We start from the raw sequence: 18,790 nt of genomic DNA, 5'->3' as shown, positions 1-18,790 counted from the left end.
GCCTCATGGGTAATATATAATGGTTGTTTTTCAGTTTCTTGCCAGCAGCATAACTGCAACACACACACACACACAGACACACACACACACACACAGGTAATGTCAGAGGGAAGAAAGGTGTGCAGGATGAAACATTGCACACTGAATAATAAAACACACATCAGCAGGTAGACGTGCAACTTCTTCTCTGTTCCACTGTTTCCTTTTCCACAAGAATGAGGTGGCGGATAAAGCAGCTGAAATGAGTTTCTTCTGCAGGGTGTCTGGGCTCAGCCTTAGAGAGAGGGCAAGGGGCTCGGACATCCAGAGGGAGCTTGGAGTAGAGCCGCTACTCCTTCACATCGAAAGGAGCCAGGTGAGGTGCATCTGATGAGGTCTCCTGGGCGCCTCCCTGTGCAGGTTTTCAGCATGTCCATCTCGGAGGAGATCCCAGGGCAGACCCGGAGCTTGCTGGAGGGATTATGGCCCGGGAACGCCTCGGGATCCCCCAAGAGGAGCTGGAAAATGTAGCTAGGGAGAGGGACGTCTTAGCTAAGTTGCTTAGCCTGCTGCCACCGCGACCTGACCCAGGATAAGAGGAAGAAAATGGATGGATGTTTCCTTTCTTATCTCCTCATTTCCTTTCCTTCCTTTTTAAAATTTCCTTCACCTTACACCTCCTTTTCTTTCGTTACTTTCCTTTTATTTGTGTTTCTAACTTTCTTTCACCATTTTCTTCCTCTTTTGCTTCACTTCTTTTAATTTCAATCCTCTTTCCTTTGCTGTCTTTTTTTAAATAATTTCCTCCCCTTTTAATTTACTTACATTTCTTTCCTTTCCTTCTTCGTTCATTTCTTTTTCTCTCTTCTCCTTTCTATACTTTCTTCCTCTATTTTTTTTACTTTCCTTTATCATTCTTTTTCTCTTTCCAGCTTCTTTTTTTGGAGTGGCAATTGTACCTAGAATTAAAGATGATAAATGATTTTAATATAATAAATATAAATAAATAAAAAAATTCTTTGTGTTATCCAGAATTATTCTGATAATTTAGTTGGTAGATAGATTTTATACTGTATCTAAAATATTTTTTTAGAAAAATACAATTTAAAAAAGAAGCTTTTAAATCAGTTTTTTTAGTTTCAGTTTCTCTTCTTACTGAATCTGTTAAACCTTTTATTTTGAAAACTCTACATCTTGCATCAGAAAGACTGGATGTAAAATCATTTAGTGTTCATTAAAGAGCTTCAGATTCACTCAGAGAATAAACGAGTCAAACACTCAGCAAGTTGTTTTTTTTTATAAAACTCATCTTTATTGATCTGTTTTCATCCCTCCATCTTTCTCCTCCTCTCTCCACCATGAACAATATTTTCTGTTCTCTTCTTATAAAAAGCTGAATATGTACATCCTCTTTATATTTACAGTATTTTACATGATGATCACCAGAGCCTCACACCTGCAAAGGTCAGCTTCTCCAGGACGAGCACCGCCTGAAATACCCACTTGTTGCCAGGGGAAATATCACCCAAATCTCTGCTTATTGGCTGGAGGTGTTGCCTGGCAACAGCAGCTTATCGGATTATTATCTAAAGGGAGTTGTTTTAAATTATTTATATATTATTTTTAATATTTCATTAGCTGAGGAGTGACCCTTTAGAGATTAGAGTTCTTAAAAAAGCTGAAAACAGAAGAATCAAAGGTTTTTTTTTATGGAAGCACAGAAAGGACAGAATTATTTACATATTACTTTTTAAATTGTGGAAAAAAAGATGAAAAGATTGAAGCAGCAAAGATGAATCTATTGGTTGTAAACAACTTCAATTATTTTAGCAGATTAATTAATTTGATTAGTTAAATTACAGTAGAGTCTGAATTAAATGGTAAAATTATCATTTTGGAAACAGCTGTGGGAACAGTTGGGGAAAAACCCCAAAAATCCTAAATTAATAATCTTAATGAGTAGAAAACATCTAAAAAAGATTTAAGAGTAAGTTTAAAGTTGGGTCATTAAACCTGCTTTTCTTATAGACTTTTTTGATTTTTACTAAAGTTTGTAGGATTAAAAAGGAATGTAAAGCAGGTTTATAACACACTTCTATTATTCTACATTTAACGGAAAGAACAAATACACTTTAAACAAAAAAATAATGCAAGTTATTTAGTGTTCAGTAAAGTTTTTAAGCTCTTTTTTCAGACATTTTGACTGGTCATAGCAGATAAATGGAATTCAGCCATAGTTAATGTTATTAATTACACCTACTGCGACAAGGCAAAATGTCCTCTGCTGTCAGAGCCAAGAAGCTTTTAAAACATATCCACACGTTTTCTGCCTTAATTTAACTTTTGGCAGGAAAACAGTCGGACGATTTTCATTATGAGCAAAATCGCACCATAAATTATTGATGCAAGTGCCGTAAACAGTAAGGTTTTAAACAGTTGAGTTTTAATCCTAAACCTTTCAGATTGTTTTTTACTGTAAAAAGGCGGCTGTAAAGCTTGAATAAAAGTCAGGGTTTGTTGTGACTCTTGTAGATGTAAGGCTCTGGTTATGGCTGGAATTACAGTTTAGTTTCTGCTGGAGTTGAAACACAACTTTAAATATCCCAAAATCAACCCAGCCACTTTCCACTTCTTTAAGCAGTCGTGATAACAGCTTCTTTCCTGCGCTGTCAGCTCCAAAACTTTACATATTTTACAGTACTGCACGGCCGACACACACAAACTACATTTAGAGGCAACAGAGACGGGCAACTTCATCGGCAACTGAGGAAAAAAAAGACACGTAATGGGACAAAATGGTATGAAAACAATACTGACTCAATATGAGGTTCTGTTAACGTTGCTCATCTTTGTTGCCTCAAAAAGTTGCCCGTGTGTTTCCCGCCTTCAAGATTTGGTACATTTTGATTGATTTGTTTAAACAGCGAGATTGACTTCCTCATTGGTTCAGCAGCAAAAAAAGTCAATGCCCATGTTGCCCCCTAGTGGCTGGATCCTCCACATTGGTTACATTCAACCACAATAGTTGCTTAAATCTATCAATTTGTCTTTTTTAAGCAACTTAAATCTATCTGTCTGTTTATCAAACATTCTTTCGTTTTCATAGAAACCATTTACATCTATGTTTCTGTCCATCAAAGCGTCCGAAAACATTCATTTGTCGCCACAGGCTGCCATGTTGGAAGCCGTTTTTTGATTTGGTTCCAACTTGATTGCGGCGGCCATATTGTTTTGCGTCCATGTCAGCTTTGAACTGTTTTCTTTATGGTTTTGAGAATCATCCACATTGGGTATCCATGTTTTAGGCCAAGTGTCCATTTCCACTTCCTACCAATCCAACAAGTGTAACATTTATTCCTGTTTATCTGACGATCTGGGGACTATCTAATCCACACATGGCTTGATTGTGGCGGCTAGTTTGTTTTGGGTCCATGTCAACTTCGAACTGTTTTTGCGTTTTTGGGAATCATCCACATTGGGTATCCATGATTTAGGCCATCTGTCCTCTTAAAGTGTCTATATCCACTTCCAGCCAATCAGGATGTGTGTAACATTCATTCCTGTCTTTCTGATGATCTGGGGATAATCGAATCCACACATGGCTTTGGTCAAAAAAAGTCTTTCCTTTAAAAAACTCCCATCTTTTTAATGGCAGAATTATGTTTGTCCCCGTTTGTGATGACATCACTGTGTCCTCTTCAGTCAGTCTCCGTCTTCCCTTCATCCAGGTCGAAATCTAGAACCAACAGTTTGGTTTCCTCCGTCCCATTCCTGCTGCCGGCGGCACACACCAGCCGAGTGTCGGACGCTCTAATTCGCCAAACAACACCACCTGTTAAAAAAGAAGGCATGTGATTGGTTAAGATTCAGGTGTCATGAACAGATGAGGGAGGAGGGGTGTGTTTGTGGTACTGACCTGATCCTCGGCTCTGCAGGGCCACCACGTCCCTCAGCCAGGCTCCGGTCTTCAGGTCCCACAGTTTGACCGTCCCATCGTCTGAACTGGACAGAACCAGACCTCTGCAGAACTGCAGACACGTCACCGCTGACTGGTGCTTGTTGGGACCTGAAGGAAACACCACACTGTGACCTTTGACCTTTTTTATTGGGACTTTGTTACGTATATTAATTCTTCATTTTAGACTGTAGCAGTAATTTTATATGTGAGACAGAGATTTAAAATGTTCCTGAATCTGTATTTTCGTAATCAAAGGAGGTTTTAGGCAAACTTTTCCCTTTTCAAATTGGGGACAAAGGACGCCCCCTACTGGCAAGTTTGAGATATTAGGATGTAAAGGCAAAATTGGCTTAACTTTACAGACACATTTCCACTAATGTTGACCTTGTTTAAAACACCAATGTAGTTAAAAAACACTAAATGACTAGATAAATAGGGGGAAGAAAGACCCAAACAAAATTGCGGAGTCGCCAACAACATGGAGGGTGTCATCATCAAACAGTGACTCTCTCCTTCATGCTGCTTTGCTGATACAGTTACTCTCTCAGGTGTGTTTTTGTTCTCTCTCTCACCTTGCAGCGTGTGGATACATTGTCCCGTCCGAATGTCCCACACTCGCACTGTAGAATCAGCGTTCCCGGAGACCAGGATGTTGTCACGCAGCTCCATGCCGCTGGTCAGTGATTGGTGGCCTGTCAGCGTGTGGACACACCCACCTGGACAGGAAATACATGGTTATAATTTGGCTGTTTAACTTTTTATACACAGGAATATTGTTTGAAATCATTTTTATATTTTGAATTATTTTGATGAATAGAAAACTTATTTTAATGTCTCTACCTGTCTCTGCGTCCCAGACCCTGATTGAAGTGTCCAACGAGCCGCTCACCACAAACACACCGTCAAACTGCAAAAAGACAACACAGTTTAAGTGTAAAACATACAGAGATGAACTGTTTGTCATTTAAAAACACAATTGACAGGAGAAGAAAGTTCTAGAGAGGGAAACATTTGTTTTTTCATTTTCACAGAAAAATAATAACTGCTAATGAATTTTGTTTTTTTTGCTCTTAATAATCAAATTATAAACCTGTCACGTCTACATTACTTGCAGTGAACGTACATTATATTTAGCAATTCAAGCTAACTTTAGCCCAGTATAACATCTCCCAAATCTGCCTCACAATCCTTCTGTATGCGTAACACCACTTCTATCCTAAGAACCTTAAATTCAGAGAAGGTAAATCTTTGAATGAAACAGACAAAACATAATTTTTGGTGGTTAAATAAGTGAGAATATTTCTATATGACAGAAATATTGCACCGATGTAGCATCACGCTCACTAACTGTTAAAAGAAAAAGTAGAAAAATCATCAGAAAAGATGTCATCTTTTTGCTTGTGACCACCAACAGTTCAGTTGAAGATTTGGGTTGTGTTATGCTAGTAGCAGCTAATGTAGCTTGGAGCTGCTAGCTTGTAGCAGAGATGAACAGGGGGCTACAGAAATCTGGTTAGCTCTTCTTTCTAACTCAACACCAACAGATTTCTGACCAGCCAGCTCTGACTCAAGTGACATCCCCCCCGAGTCGTTATTCGACTTCACACAGCTCCCTCTGGAAACTACTTTAAGAACACATTCAGTTGCTCTGATTGGCTCTTTACCTGCAGTGAATACACCCGGTTTGTGTGTCCCTGCAGTGTGTGCAGACACGCCTCCGTCTCGGGGTCCCACACCTTCACCATGTAGTCGTAGCCGCCCGACACCACACGCCGCCCGTCGTACTGAACACAGCGCACCGCCGCCACGTGACCCGTCAGCACGTGCTCGCAGCGGCCCGTCGCCACATCCCACACACGAAGCGTCGTGTCCCGAGAGCCCGACACCACCCTGAGAGACACAGAAAGAGAGAGAGGGGTATGACATCACTGCTGTGACAGCCAATCAGGACAGATCAAGGATGTTTGTTAGTAAAGCAGAAGTCTGTGTGTGTGTGTGTGTGTGTATGTGTGTGTTAAATTTGTGCGTGTGACCCAATTTCATATCATCTGTTCTTGTGTGTTTTTTAAGTGTGTGTTTATGTTTACGTGTAGATGTGTGTGTATGTGTGACTGTGTTTTCATGCATTCATGTTGAGTGTTTTTGTGCGTTGTGTGAGATAGTTACCGGTTGCCGTGGAGATGCATGCAGCGCACAGTGGACGTGTGTCCGTACAGCGTGTGCACACACTCCCCGCTCTCGGCGTCCCACACCCGCAGCGTACGGTCGGTGGAGCCGCTGATCACCGTGGCGACTGCCATCTGACTGCACCACACGCCGCCTGTGTGACCCGTCAACGTCCGCAGACACTGAGGGAGAGAAGAGGCGACAAACGCACACACATTAATTATTTATAGGGCCAGTACACCTATTTACCATATAGAGACTGTATATAAGAGGAGGATGGAGCCTTCAGTGTCTTAAACCTGCATTCTTTCTAATGGCCAGCAGAGGGGACTTCACTGGTTGCTAAAAGAAGTCTGATTGTACAGAAGTCTATAAGAAAATGAGCCTACTTATCACTTCATTTATTACCTCAGTAAATATTTGTAATTAAAGCACAAGGTAAGATAAACGTCATTTGGAGTCTTCTGTATCTTTCTCACATCCTCCATCTTCGTCAACCTGTGTGTGTGTGCTCAATGTGTGTGTATCAAAAAAGTATGTGTGTCAATATTTGTTCTGCTTTCACAGCTTCCCCTGAAGGACACACAGAGTAAAAAATGCAGTTTCAAAGTGTTGTGATGGTGGTTGCTGCGGCAACAGAGGAAAAACTTTGGCCTTGATAACTGTTGCAGCGATAAAAACATGGCGACGCTGCAGCTCGCTGAAACTCTTTTTCATACTAACTGCTGTGATAATCAGCAGCTGGAGATAACATTCAAACTGTCACCACGTCCTGCTCGTAAAAGATAATTCAAATGCAACTGCCTGAACATTTACAGAGAGACAGAGCGGAAGCAACACGCCTCAACATCCCTGCAGGCTATAGATGAGGGTGTGTGTGTTTTTCTTTCTGCAGGGAGCACATACACACTAATACACACTGTAACGCACACACTAAAGGGCAGGTCTAGACGAAGAAGAAGGAGCAGGTGTGTCTGTTAAAGAATGTTCAACCGAAACCAGATAGAGAGGCTGAGTCGTGTGTGTGTGTGTGTGTGTGCGCGTGTGCAGCGGAGGAAGAAGCACTATTGTGTGCTTCAGTAAAAGTACTAACAACACACTCTGCAAATAATACACAACTTTCCAGATCATAATATTACTGCTGCATTCATATATATAATTATTTTTACTAGTGTAGATGTTTAAAAATAGGCTTAATTTAAATAATTTGTATGCTTATTGGTACATTAACCCTTATAAAGTGGACCTACTGCTAACTGGTAAATGCTAACATCAGGTTAACTGTTATAATTGCAGTGCAAACTAAGAGCTGCCATCCAGAGTAAATTAACATTAGCTGCTGTATTTTTCCAAGAATGTAAGTTAAGACTGGTTTAACTGTTATAATAGTAGTGCAAACAAAAATTATTATTGTATGTTTGTAATTTAAACTAACAGTGCTAGTGGAACATTATCTACTATAGCTCGAGGATTGCTTCTCCTACCTTTTGGGGATTAATAGGACCTAATAAGTATAAAACCTAAGAATTGTCTTTGTTTTACTTTGAAAATTCCCCATGTCCTCATGTGAGTACCTTGTCGTAACGGTGTTGTAGCTTGTTGCTATTGATAAAATTAGTCGAATTTGTCTGCCATATCATTTTGGTCAGGATCACGGCCATCTTGAATGTACACTGATCAGTGTAATTTGCTTTTGTGACCACAGGTTCGTGGACAAAGTGTCCATGAATAAGCTCAACAGGTTTAAGTTTCGCAGAATTAAATATGATGGTGCTGTGAAGCCAAAATGTAAGGTCCCCGTATGAGGACGCAGGGTCTTGGGAGGTTAAAGGGTTAAGTACATACACATTAACGTACAGAAACCTTAAAAATTGTATTCAAGCACAGTACTTGGGTGAATGGACTTTGCTACTACCACCTGTGTGTTTACATAGGATGAGACTAAAGACAGGAAGGGTGTGCGGCTACTTAAATACACACAGTATATCCTAAAAAAGAGAGTCTTTTGAAAACTGTCTCCTTACCTTCAACACACACATATGTTGTGGATTCTAACAGAGCTGCCTCAGGCTCTGTGACTACAATGACACACCCTGACTAACACAACTGGTCCACCTACACTAATCCACTGTATTTTACTGCTTTCTTTTCTATTCAGGCAAATAAGCTTCATAGTATCATGGTTTGGTTTACGTTGACCTACATAAATGCCTTTTATTCTATTTTATTGTATTCTAGTTCATGAAGCAGACTTACTGCAAACAGAGCCTCATGCTAGGGCGTGCAGCTGTTACTTTATTGTTGATTAACCTGCAGTCTGGTCATATTCTTAAATATATAATGATTTCAATGTCAGGTAATTTGGAAAATGTTACAATCCCCACAGTCCAAACTGATGTCTTACAATCATATACGTCAAAGAAGAGCATCAAATTATCACATACAACTATAGGCACCCAAATTAAATTTGCTCTGATATAATTGTAATAAATGAGTCAAAAGGATGCCGAAATAACTACAAATTGACGCCAATATGTAAAAATTCTGAATTTATGCTCTGTCAGGTCTGTGTGTTAGACGACAAGCAGATAACTTTTAAATTGCTTGTTTTCTAAATGGAGTTTTGAATGGACCATTTATAATTCAAAATCAGAACAACTACTGAAGCAGCATCATTTACATAATCAATAAGTCTTTCTCTGCTGAAACACACACACACACACACTCACACTCGACACACGCACACACACACACACACGTCCTACCTTTCCAGTAATGGCCGACCACACTTTGAGCGTGTTGTCGTCTGAGCCGCTAACAATGAGGTCGCCGCTGAACTGGAGACAGGTGATCACATGATCATCGTGCCCTTTCAGCACCTGCAGAGAGAAACAGAGTCAGACGGACATAATGACACTAAATCCATGTTTACATATCAAATACAGGCTGGTCAGCTGCATTAGTGCGTGTAGGTGTGACTGTGTACCATGGGCTCTCGTTTGTCCCCCTTCCTCCAATTGTTCTCTATACGGTGCTGTCGAATGTAGGCCGATTTCCAGGGACTGACCGCCACACCCGGCCGCACACACTTCCTGCGCCGAGATGACACATACTCTGATACACCTGGAGAGAGAAAGTGAGGGATATTAAGCAAAATAGAGCAGCAATGCATAACTGATCAATTAATTAGTTGACGATTTGCGCCAAAAATGAACTAGCAACGAAATGTGAAGCTCTTCACGTTCAATAAATTGTTGTAACTGCTGTGTAAGCTAACATTAGCTGCTATCAGATAAGCTAGCTGCAACCACAATAACTTTAGCCATTAAGTCTTTAGTTGGTAAAATGGTGCTAGCTAAAGGTTTATTGCTAGAAGCAAACATGACTCAGCAGCTTGATTAATGTGGTATAAGATAACCTTAGACATTAATAACAATAACAATAACTTTATTGATCCCCAAAGGGAAATTCACTACGTTAGCAATGTTTTACTAATGTAACAGCTGTTTGACTAATACTTGTTAAATTGTTTTCATTGCATTGCAAGCTAATATAGCTGCTGTAGTTTCACTGGTAGGACTGTAGTGTAAGCTAGCATTAGCTGCTTCGATATGAAAACAACTCTGGATAAGCTAACACTGGCAATAGCTATAAAAGAGATCATAGTTTACAGTAATATTAGCTCATTAGTCTTTGATTTGGTTGGTTAAATTTAGTGTTAGCTTCAAGCAGCAGGTGTCTGACGCTAACAAGACCCAAAGGTTTAATAAATAGAGTATAAGCTAGCATTAGCATTAGCCACAGCAGTTTCACTGTATTGTTAAATGTATTGGGCTAATTTTTTTTAATTGTTATAATTTCTGATTAAGCCAGCATTAGATGTTGTAGTTTCACAAAAAATACCAATAGATTTGTTTGCAGCAACCGTGGCTATGAAACTGTGGCTACTATTCACATCACTATTAGCTACAAAGTCTTTGGTTGGTAAATTAGGTCAAAGCTAATTACAGCAGGTGTATCAATTGAAGCAAACATGACTCAACAGTATAATGACTGTTGTATAAGGCCACAATAGCCACAGCAGTTTCATTGGTATGTTCATTGTGGTGTCAGTTAACATTAGTGTGACTGTTACAATTGTAAGCCAACATTTGCTAATGCTGGTTTCACTGATGTAAAAGCAGTTCAATGTTAATCATTGAAGTTAAAGCTTCTGTTGTCTCATAAAATCATGAGTAGGTAAGCTAGCTTTAACCACAAATGCTAAACCAAACTAAAATTAGCTCCCAAGTCTTTGGTTGGTAAATTTGGTGCTAGCAAAAGTTGTATTTGGTGTTTAGCTGATGTAAAATAAGCTAACATAGCTACACTAGTTTCACTGTTATGGGAATAGAGTAATTGTTATGATTGCTGTGTAAGCTAACATTTGATGCTGTTGTTTTCAAAGACATCACTATCAGATATGCTAACAGCAACAACAAGCTAGCATAGTTTATAATACACATTGGAAACTGAGTCTGTGGTTTAACTCAACAGGTATACGCTAACATTAGCTACAGTAGCGTCACTGGAATGTAGTTTGAGCTAAAATGAGTTTAGTTTAAATGTACAGCCATAATGTGACTGAGGTGTTAAAATATGTTCTGTGATTTTACTGCTAGGAGTTTATTGAGAGCTAGTATCATTAGTATGTGGTATGAACTGGCATCCTTGTTTTATATTCTCCCTGAGTGCTAGCTAATGCTAACACTGTTCCCACTGGTATAACAGGGGTGTCGCACAAATACAAATTAGCCTTATTTATGTAGCTGGTGAGCTGCAGTTAGCGCTGGCTTCATTAGTATGGCTGTGGCGTGGTGCTAACGCGAGGTAGGCTCATTGGTATGACTGCTGAGTGCTGGCAGTGAATCCTGGCTGACTGGCAGAGCGCCCAGAGAGAAACACACACACACACACACACACACACACACACATATTACACACACACACACACACACACACGGAGCCACTGCATTGCGCTGAATGAAGGAGGAGTGACTGACTGACTGTGTTAGCTGTATTTGCATGTAACACTCAGGTTAGAAAGTACTATAAGTCCAGTGAGCTCCGGCCCCTATTCTGTTTTTCATGTTCCCTACTGGAAACGATGGAAAAAACACACCTGCGGACCCTGCTCAGGTAACAAACAATGAAGTATCACAACCACAGCAGGAAAGACAACAGTTCCTCCATCAATTTTAAGAGAAGATTCATCAAAATGTGCCAAAGCAGAATGTACAACAGTGGGGAGGAGGGAACGGAAAGAGGCATCCCTGCACAATTACTGTTCTATTATCATTATCGTCCTTCTCTGACTTAAGGAAAAATCTAAATATATAATCCCTTCAAATCCAACAATTAATTGATCACACAATCAATCAACAATAAAAACACATCAATTAGCTACACTGTTGTAGCTTATTGATGCTAATTGTAGCCAACTGTACCAGAAACACACACACACACACACACACACACACACACACTGTAGTTTATCTTAAATCAATCATATGCTCAACATCTTTCTGCTCTAAATACTCACTCAAGCACCAAATGTGGATATAAATCCGCAGCATAAAATAGTCCCCAACAAATGCAACATTCCCTCCTGCTTCTTTGGTACTGTAACTACTTTGAGCAGCTATTTAAGGTAAATCAATACAGACTGTCTAAAAATAGAACCATACATTTGTAAACAGGACTGTAAACTATCTCAAGACGTGTTTGAACAAACTGCTCTACCACACAAGGATATAATTATGAGCTATTGTAATTAGAAACGACTAAAAAGCAACAACATATTCTTATATTATACATACATTTGCACATACACTACAAGTCAAAAGTTTGGATACACTTTCCCATTCACTTGTATGAGAAAATGTGTCTTTTGACTGGTAGTGTATATTTATGCACCGTTTATATGTATTTATATTGAGGTTTTTAGATTTTTAGTACATTTCTTAGCATCTTTTGTGGTCTTGTTTGTAAGTCTTAGAAACTTAATTTGGTATTTTATGTGTACTTTTCATGTGCCTTAATGTTTTTAGAAACCAGTGTCAATCTTAGCTGTAGCTGTTATTAGCCAATAAAAAGAACATTTATAGAAGGAACCAATGGAGTTAAGGCTAAGAGCCGACTAATAAATTGAAACTGGTGAAAAGAAGCAAAAAGTCATTGGGAAATGACAGGAGAAGAGAAGTAAAAGAGTGTTTATTTACTGTGTGTTATTGTTTACCTTCCTCGCGGCACTTCTCCCTCCACAGCAGGTTGTCTTCAGCCAGGATCCTCCAGTATCTGCAGGTCTGAGCGGCCTGCAGCAGGTCTCTGGGAGCCAGGAAGGTCAGCACGTACAGGGCCAACTGCAAACACACACACGTTTAAAATACTGCTACACACTACAGCTACACAAGCTCGCAGGTGACATGTTAGGACAGGTAGAAGATAACCGGGGTACCTCTTTGGGCAGCAGGGATATGAAGTCTCTCTGGAACTGCGGCTCGATGACCTGCATCATGTGCTTCACCTGATTGGTCTCACACCTGTCAATCAACTCATCCAGAGCCAATAGCCTCTCGGGACCGCTCCACGCCTGCAGGAGGAGGAGGAAGAGGAGAAGAAGAGTATTATTAAAGTCCCTCTTCCTGTTTACTTTGAGTGTTTTTCTTTGTTAGCTTGTACTTGTGTGTGTTTAGATTTTGTTTTGCGTATTTATGTTTATTTCTGTGGTTTTTTGAGACTCGTTTATCCATTTTTCAAAGTGTTTCCACGTCTCTGCAATCGTTTGAACTTCCTCCCCGAGCTACAAGAAGAAGGATCCATGTTTTTCATTTAAATATGTTTGTGTGAGTGCGTGTGCATGTGCATGTGTTTTTATTAGTTACATAAGAACAGCTCGGAGGCAGCACTCCTCTTTGCGCTCTTTGTTTACGTGCAGGAAGCGGAAGATATTTAAGCACACGTTTCACTGAAATGCAGCACATCAGGAAATGCAAGAGTGTGTGTGTGCATGCGTGTGAGTGTGTGTGTCTATTAGTGTCTTATCGTAAATAATCTTAACTGGGTGTGTTCCATGTCACCAAGTTTTACCAGGAACGTTTTAAAAGGCGCATGAAGAGACAGAGATTGTGAAAGGCTACAATTTGAGGACACCGGGTCACATGACATGGAAGCTATTGAAAAAAAAAACATTAAATTTTTCTTTAAAATATTGATAGAAAAAAGACAAAGTAATAAAAATATGGAATGAGGTGTGTCTTATTTGTCCAATGGAGCAGTAACATCAGTTTACATGCTACATCCTAGTCTCTTTACAAAAAAAAATTAAATAAATAAACTCGTAGTTAACAGAAAACAAAGCACCTTCATGTTTAAAATGGACTGAAGCCGGAGACAAAAGCAGCACTCACTGTCACTGTTATTAGCTTCAGCTATGTAGCTAAGTAAGCTAACATTAGCTGCAGTGTTAGCATAGTGACATAACTCTGTTCGGAAGCGTCTTTACAGAAAATAATACCATATAAAAGCAACGTTGACTAATCAATCAATCAATCAAATTTTATTTGTATAGCGTCAAATCATAACCAGGGTTATCTCGAGACACTTTACAGAAAGAGCAGGTCTAGACCGACTCTTTGTTAAGACTAAGAGTTTCGCTTTGTCGTTCTTTTAGGACGAGGAACTAACTGATGTCTTTGGCCAAACTATTGCCTGTGTAACTACCTTGTAATGTAGAATCTGAACGCTTTCTATTTTTATTTCTACTCCTCTTCTTGGAATTATTTGTGTTTTCTTTCCTCTTTCCCTCCTCGCTGCAACTTCAGAAAATCCTTCAGGGGCTCAATCAAAGATTATCTTATCATCCTAGATAACGACTTCAGCTGGAGTGTAAAACTTCCCTGAGTCCCTTAAAAAGCAGAACAGAGCTGCTAACGTTAGCTTAAACTCAAAAATATTAGCATCTTAGCTCCTGCACGGTTAATGTTGTGGATCTTTTAAATGCAACCACCAACCCTAAAGAATCATGTAGTTAAGCTAATGATGCAATCCTCTGCTTTGGAGGAAGTAGGTAGTTAGCCAGGAATGCTAATGTTAGCTTACAAAAGACTAGACAAATTGTTTGTTACTTTTAGTCTTGTTTTTTTTTTTTTTTCCAAAAGGTTACGTTCAAATTGTTTCAGCCTATGGACGATGAAAAGCTGCTGAACCTAGCTACATTTACTTAGCTGTGATTGGACAGTTAGGGGGAGGGGTTTAGCAAACTGTTGAATAGCAAGGATGTAATGCGTCTGTGTGTGTGCTAACCTGGAAGGTATGAAGCCAGTCCTGCAGGCCAGAGGGGGGCGGGCCTGAGGTGACTCGCCGCCGCTGAGCCGAATGCCCATTGGCCAGCCGCAGGTCGCCAAATGTGGTGGGCGTGGCCTGAACCAGATTGGACGGACTGTAGGGAGACAGACAGGGATGTTAGCATCTGTACCAGTTAGCATTTACAAGATAGTTTGTAGTCCAGTGAACACATTTAATTGTCAGCCTGTAGCTGCTACTTTTGTTAGCTGTCGGTTAGATAAACAAACTAAGTGTTTGTTACCTGAGGTATCCGTTGCCTTTGCAGTGCTTCTTCCCTGAAGGGAACGGCCGGCCGTCTGGACCATGATCCAGCTTCCTCTTCATCTGGGGGCAGAGAGACAAAAAAGAAGGAACTTTGAGAGACAGCAAACTCTGCTCTGTCAGAAGGGAGAGGAGGGCCGAATCAAACGACGGCCCCTCCTCCAATACATTCATTTATTAGTAAGTTCACACATCAGGGAAATAGCTTCATGGGAAATATAAGCGTATGTGATATCTATCTAGACCTTCCAAAAGCATTGTGGACATTTTAGCCTCTGTAATAGAGACTTTAAGCCTTTATTTCCCATTTTTACCAACAATTCAGACATGTCTAGTATCATGTTCAGAGATGGCTGCGCTCCCAGTTGGAAAAACCGATTGGAGCTTTGTAAAATGGATTAACGATTAGAACAGCATCTCCCTGTTGGCAACAAGTGTGACTGTTGATTCGAACAGCTATACTTTAATAAATGGACACATTTCTTCAATCTGAGCAACTGCTAAAGGATGTTCTATGCTGAATAAAGATCTGACGCCAGGCTGGATTTGTCGGTCCCTTCTGATTGGTTAGTCCAAAAGAACAACCTTTCCTTTAACTGAAGACTCCTGGAGTTTAGTGTAAAGCAGTGTATATTCCAACTGTTGGAACTTCATGTAATAGTGTGGACGAAGCAGAAGTTTGGTTTCTTGTTGACTCAAATGTTTTGGGTTTCTGTGGTAAAGACGACTCAAGACGTGTTTCAAAGTCAAAGGTTTAGCGTCTTTGTATAAAGAATATAGTGACATATAACTCTATGATAATCAGCTAAAGGCATGCTGTGACCTTAGAGTGACTTATGGGTAATTTGGCAGGAATTTACTGCCTAGTATCCGTCTATAATCTGTATTTCCACTATCTATGCAACCATGAAAAGTCAATTTCAATGGTCGAATTCTTTCATTTTGAAGTTGTGTGGATGAAAAAGTGTTGGTTCGTGAAGTTTTATCTGATTTTCATACATTGTAGTGCTTACATTCACATTAACATATTTGACCCCATAGAAAATGCAGTTGAAAGCCATGTCAAACAGCTTTTCTTTTGCATCAAGCAAAGAAACAGAAACAGATTCATTATCTACTTGTATCGGATGGTATGACATGCTTTGAAGCCTGTTAAAGATCCATAGTTCCGGGAACTGTTTGTTTCTGGTTGAGAAGAACTGGAGAAACACCAAACAGTTGTTGCAGAATCCACATTGATGAAGAGATGCGGCTGAACTGCAGCCTTCTGTGTGTAACTACAAAGACGCTGAGAACACCTACGCTGTCAGAGTACCACAAACGCACCGAGCCAGAGGTCTGAATCAGCCTTCTATCTCTTTCCTCTCTGTCTCTCTCTTTCACTGAATGAACGCAGGAATGCAGAAAATCGCAGGAATGTCGCCGGTGCAGCAATGGTCAAAAATAGAGCAGCACGCGCTAACAGGCTGCTCATACACACACACACACACACACACACACACACACACACACACACACACTAAGGACAGAGTGTGTGTCCTTATTCCTTCTCTTGGCATCTCTAAATGAACCAAAGTGTCTGCATAATCTGTGCAGCAAACGCACATTCATCAGCCCGTGGGTCAAAACTGAGGGCAGAATTTCAACCCGAACATCTGACGCTTCTCTGCTCAGCTTTACGTTCAAAACATCAACAACATACGGCGGCGATTTCAGCTCTTAACTCCGACCTAAACTCATAATCTGCTTTTCATTTTCAGACTTTTTCCCCCCTGATGTCGCCGGCTTTTCATAGCAGATGTCCCGTCTGTGTGGATTTCATTAAGCCGAGGAGAAAAACTTCACTTTAGGGGGAAAAACACCAAAATGTGTTTGGTGTTAAAAGCAGAACTTTGAGTGTTTTCAGGAGAAAAACATCTGAACTGAGCTGTAGAACCATGAAAACATCCGTCGAGGATGTTTGTATTTCAGTTAGCATCGCTGACGTGTTGCAGAAGGAAATTCAAGAGCGTCTTTGGCCTTATTGTACCTTTGGAGCTGTAGCATCTGTTACATTACTGTAATGACTTATAATGAGTATATGATAATCACTATACATTATACTGTGACCTTACAGTGACCTATGTGCAATTACCCATGATTTAATGTGCAGTATCCCTTTATAATCTGTATTTCTACAATGCAGTGAAGCAATAATCTTAATTTATAAGATCGTATTCTTGTAGTTTAAAGTTCGGTAGACAAATAAACACCAGGAAGTAAAGTTTTGTGTTATTTTAATCAATTTTTATTTATGTTTTCGGTTATTATATATGATATTTGAGCACTAAAATGCAGTTTACAGAATTCAACCTGCCAATAATATACAAGAATTTATAGCAAATGTATTGTGCTCAAGTTAAAGAGCGATATCGTCTCAATAATGTTACTTACCCAATTTGTCCTTTTTCAGGTTTTAGCTGGTGGTTTGTAGCCGTAGCTTAGCTTAGATACTTGTTAAGCAGCATCTAATGTTTGTTTTTGTCTGGTTTTAATGTTTTGTATTCCTTGTTCTGTGTTATCACCACATTTGAAAATAAATAATGCAGTTAAAGCAGTTGTATGGTGTAATATCCATGTTTAAGTTGAGTTTTTACTGCGAGGAAGCAAAAAAGACGAATTGTAATGTTTCATTCTGGTGGCTCGTAGCTGTAAAGAAGAACACACGCTGCTTACTTAAGTTTTGCCTGATTTTTCAGCTTTTTTTTTAAAGATTTGTGTTTAATTAACATAATTGAGATGGGTATTTCAGTTTAAAGCAGCTGCACTGTGTTAAATCGCTCTCTACAGGAAGCTAAAGGTTAAGTTTGGCCTGAACTGTATTAATTCAATTAATTCCTAGATATCTGCTGTTTGAATCATCTGTGATCAACCATATTTGACTGGATTCATGCGGCAGCTTTCACACAGATTCAAACCCTGAACAAGGCCTTGCTCAACAGCTCAAAGTACAGACACCTTCACGGAGACCATGGGAGATCAATAATCAATAATCCAATAAGAGACAGAGAGAGACAGAGAGAGAGGGAGGAAGATGGGGAAAGGACATCAGTAGTCTCCCTCACGCGGTTCCGCAGTGGTCCACACACACACGCACGCACACAACGTATACACACACTGACACGCACGCGCCACCGAGGCATTCCGCTGTCAGAGAGAAACGCCTTGTCATCCCGGTGTTGCACGAGCCTGACAACCTTGAATCCCGCATCGACAGCTATCAATTCAACACAAACCACATAGATGAAAACCCACAGCTGCTGACGTCACCTGATCGATTAGGCCTTCCCTATAATCGATACTCACTTTGTAGAAGATGAGCTTCAAGGTGCCGTAGAACCCCATGGCTGCCCCCGGTAGGTAGAGCCCTCCCGGAGACCGACAGATACACAGATATTAAAGATAGAAAGATTCAATCCAGAACTCCAAGAGAAGGATATCCGAGATTTGGACGGAGTGACGTCAACAATCCATCTGGTCAATCAGTTAATCGATAAGAAATGAAATGTAAGATCAGTCCGTGCTGAGCTCGTGCTGCTGCTGCTGCTTCAGGATTCACTGAAGAGGACTGCCTCACTCTCTCTCTCTCTCTCTCCCTCTGTTCAGTCTGTGTCGCTCGACCATCACAGGAACACGCAGGGACATGCCTCTCTCCGCCTCGTGAGCGAGAGAGGGAGAGAGACAGAGAGAGAGAGGAGAGGAAAGGGAGGGAGGGGTGGAGCCGCGCGCAGTGTGTGTGTGCGCATGTGTATGTGCGGAGAGAGCAGCAGAGTGTGATTAGAATTCTGAGGAGAAAGTATCCATACATGTAACACTGTTCTATATCTGTGAATGTATCTGACGACAGGCGCTCCATAACGGACCAACATCACTAAGCGTCCAGAATAAGCCAACGACTGACCTCATGTAGACATTTACACGTTCTTTAAAACAGCCAGTTCATCATTTTCATTTCTAATTTTGAGTTATCCGCAGTGAAATGTATCAAATTACATTTTCTAA

At 40.3% G+C, this 18,790-nt stretch overlaps 1 protein-coding gene across 2 annotated transcripts in view; it reads right to left on the bottom strand.

Moving 5' to 3' along the window:
* Nucleotides 1-1,289: 1,289 nt before the first annotated feature.
* Nucleotides 1,290-18,790, bottom strand: part of LOC138600990 (F-box/WD repeat-containing protein 7-like) — a 29,576-nt gene continuing 12,075 nt past the window's right edge. Inside the window, exons 1-13 of one of the 2 annotated variants that reach the window (XM_069672554.1) lie at nt 18,095-18,342; nt 14,730-14,812; nt 14,447-14,582; nt 12,600-12,734; nt 12,381-12,504; nt 9,090-9,226; nt 8,869-8,982; nt 6,104-6,285; nt 5,602-5,827; nt 4,778-4,844; nt 4,510-4,653; nt 3,896-4,045; nt 1,290-3,811 (exon numbers count right to left, since the gene is read on the bottom strand). In XM_069672554.1, coding sequence (XP_069528655.1) covers nt 3,678-3,811; nt 3,896-4,045; nt 4,510-4,653; nt 4,778-4,844; nt 5,602-5,827; nt 6,104-6,285; nt 8,869-8,982; nt 9,090-9,226; nt 12,381-12,504; nt 12,600-12,734; nt 14,447-14,582; nt 14,730-14,812; nt 18,095-18,133 — 1,671 coding nt within the window. In that variant the 5' untranslated portion in view covers nt 18,134-18,342 and the 3' untranslated portion in view covers nt 1,290-3,677. Of the gene's footprint in view, nt 3,812-3,895; nt 4,046-4,509; nt 4,654-4,777; nt 4,845-5,601; nt 5,828-6,103; nt 6,286-8,868; nt 8,983-9,089; nt 9,227-12,380; nt 12,505-12,599; nt 12,735-14,446; nt 14,583-14,729; nt 14,813-18,094; nt 18,343-18,790 lie in introns of those variants that run through there. The other variant, XM_069672555.1, reaches the window with a different exon arrangement.

Source organism: Semicossyphus pulcher, unplaced genomic scaffold, assembly GCF_022749685.1.
Source record: "Semicossyphus pulcher isolate SPU_LCO1_2020_fin unplaced genomic scaffold, fSemPul1.0.p SCAF_21, whole genome shotgun sequence".
Lineage (NCBI taxonomy): Eukaryota > Metazoa > Chordata > Actinopteri > Labriformes > Labridae > Semicossyphus > Semicossyphus pulcher.
This window is presented reverse-complemented; position numbering and strand designations above follow the sequence as displayed.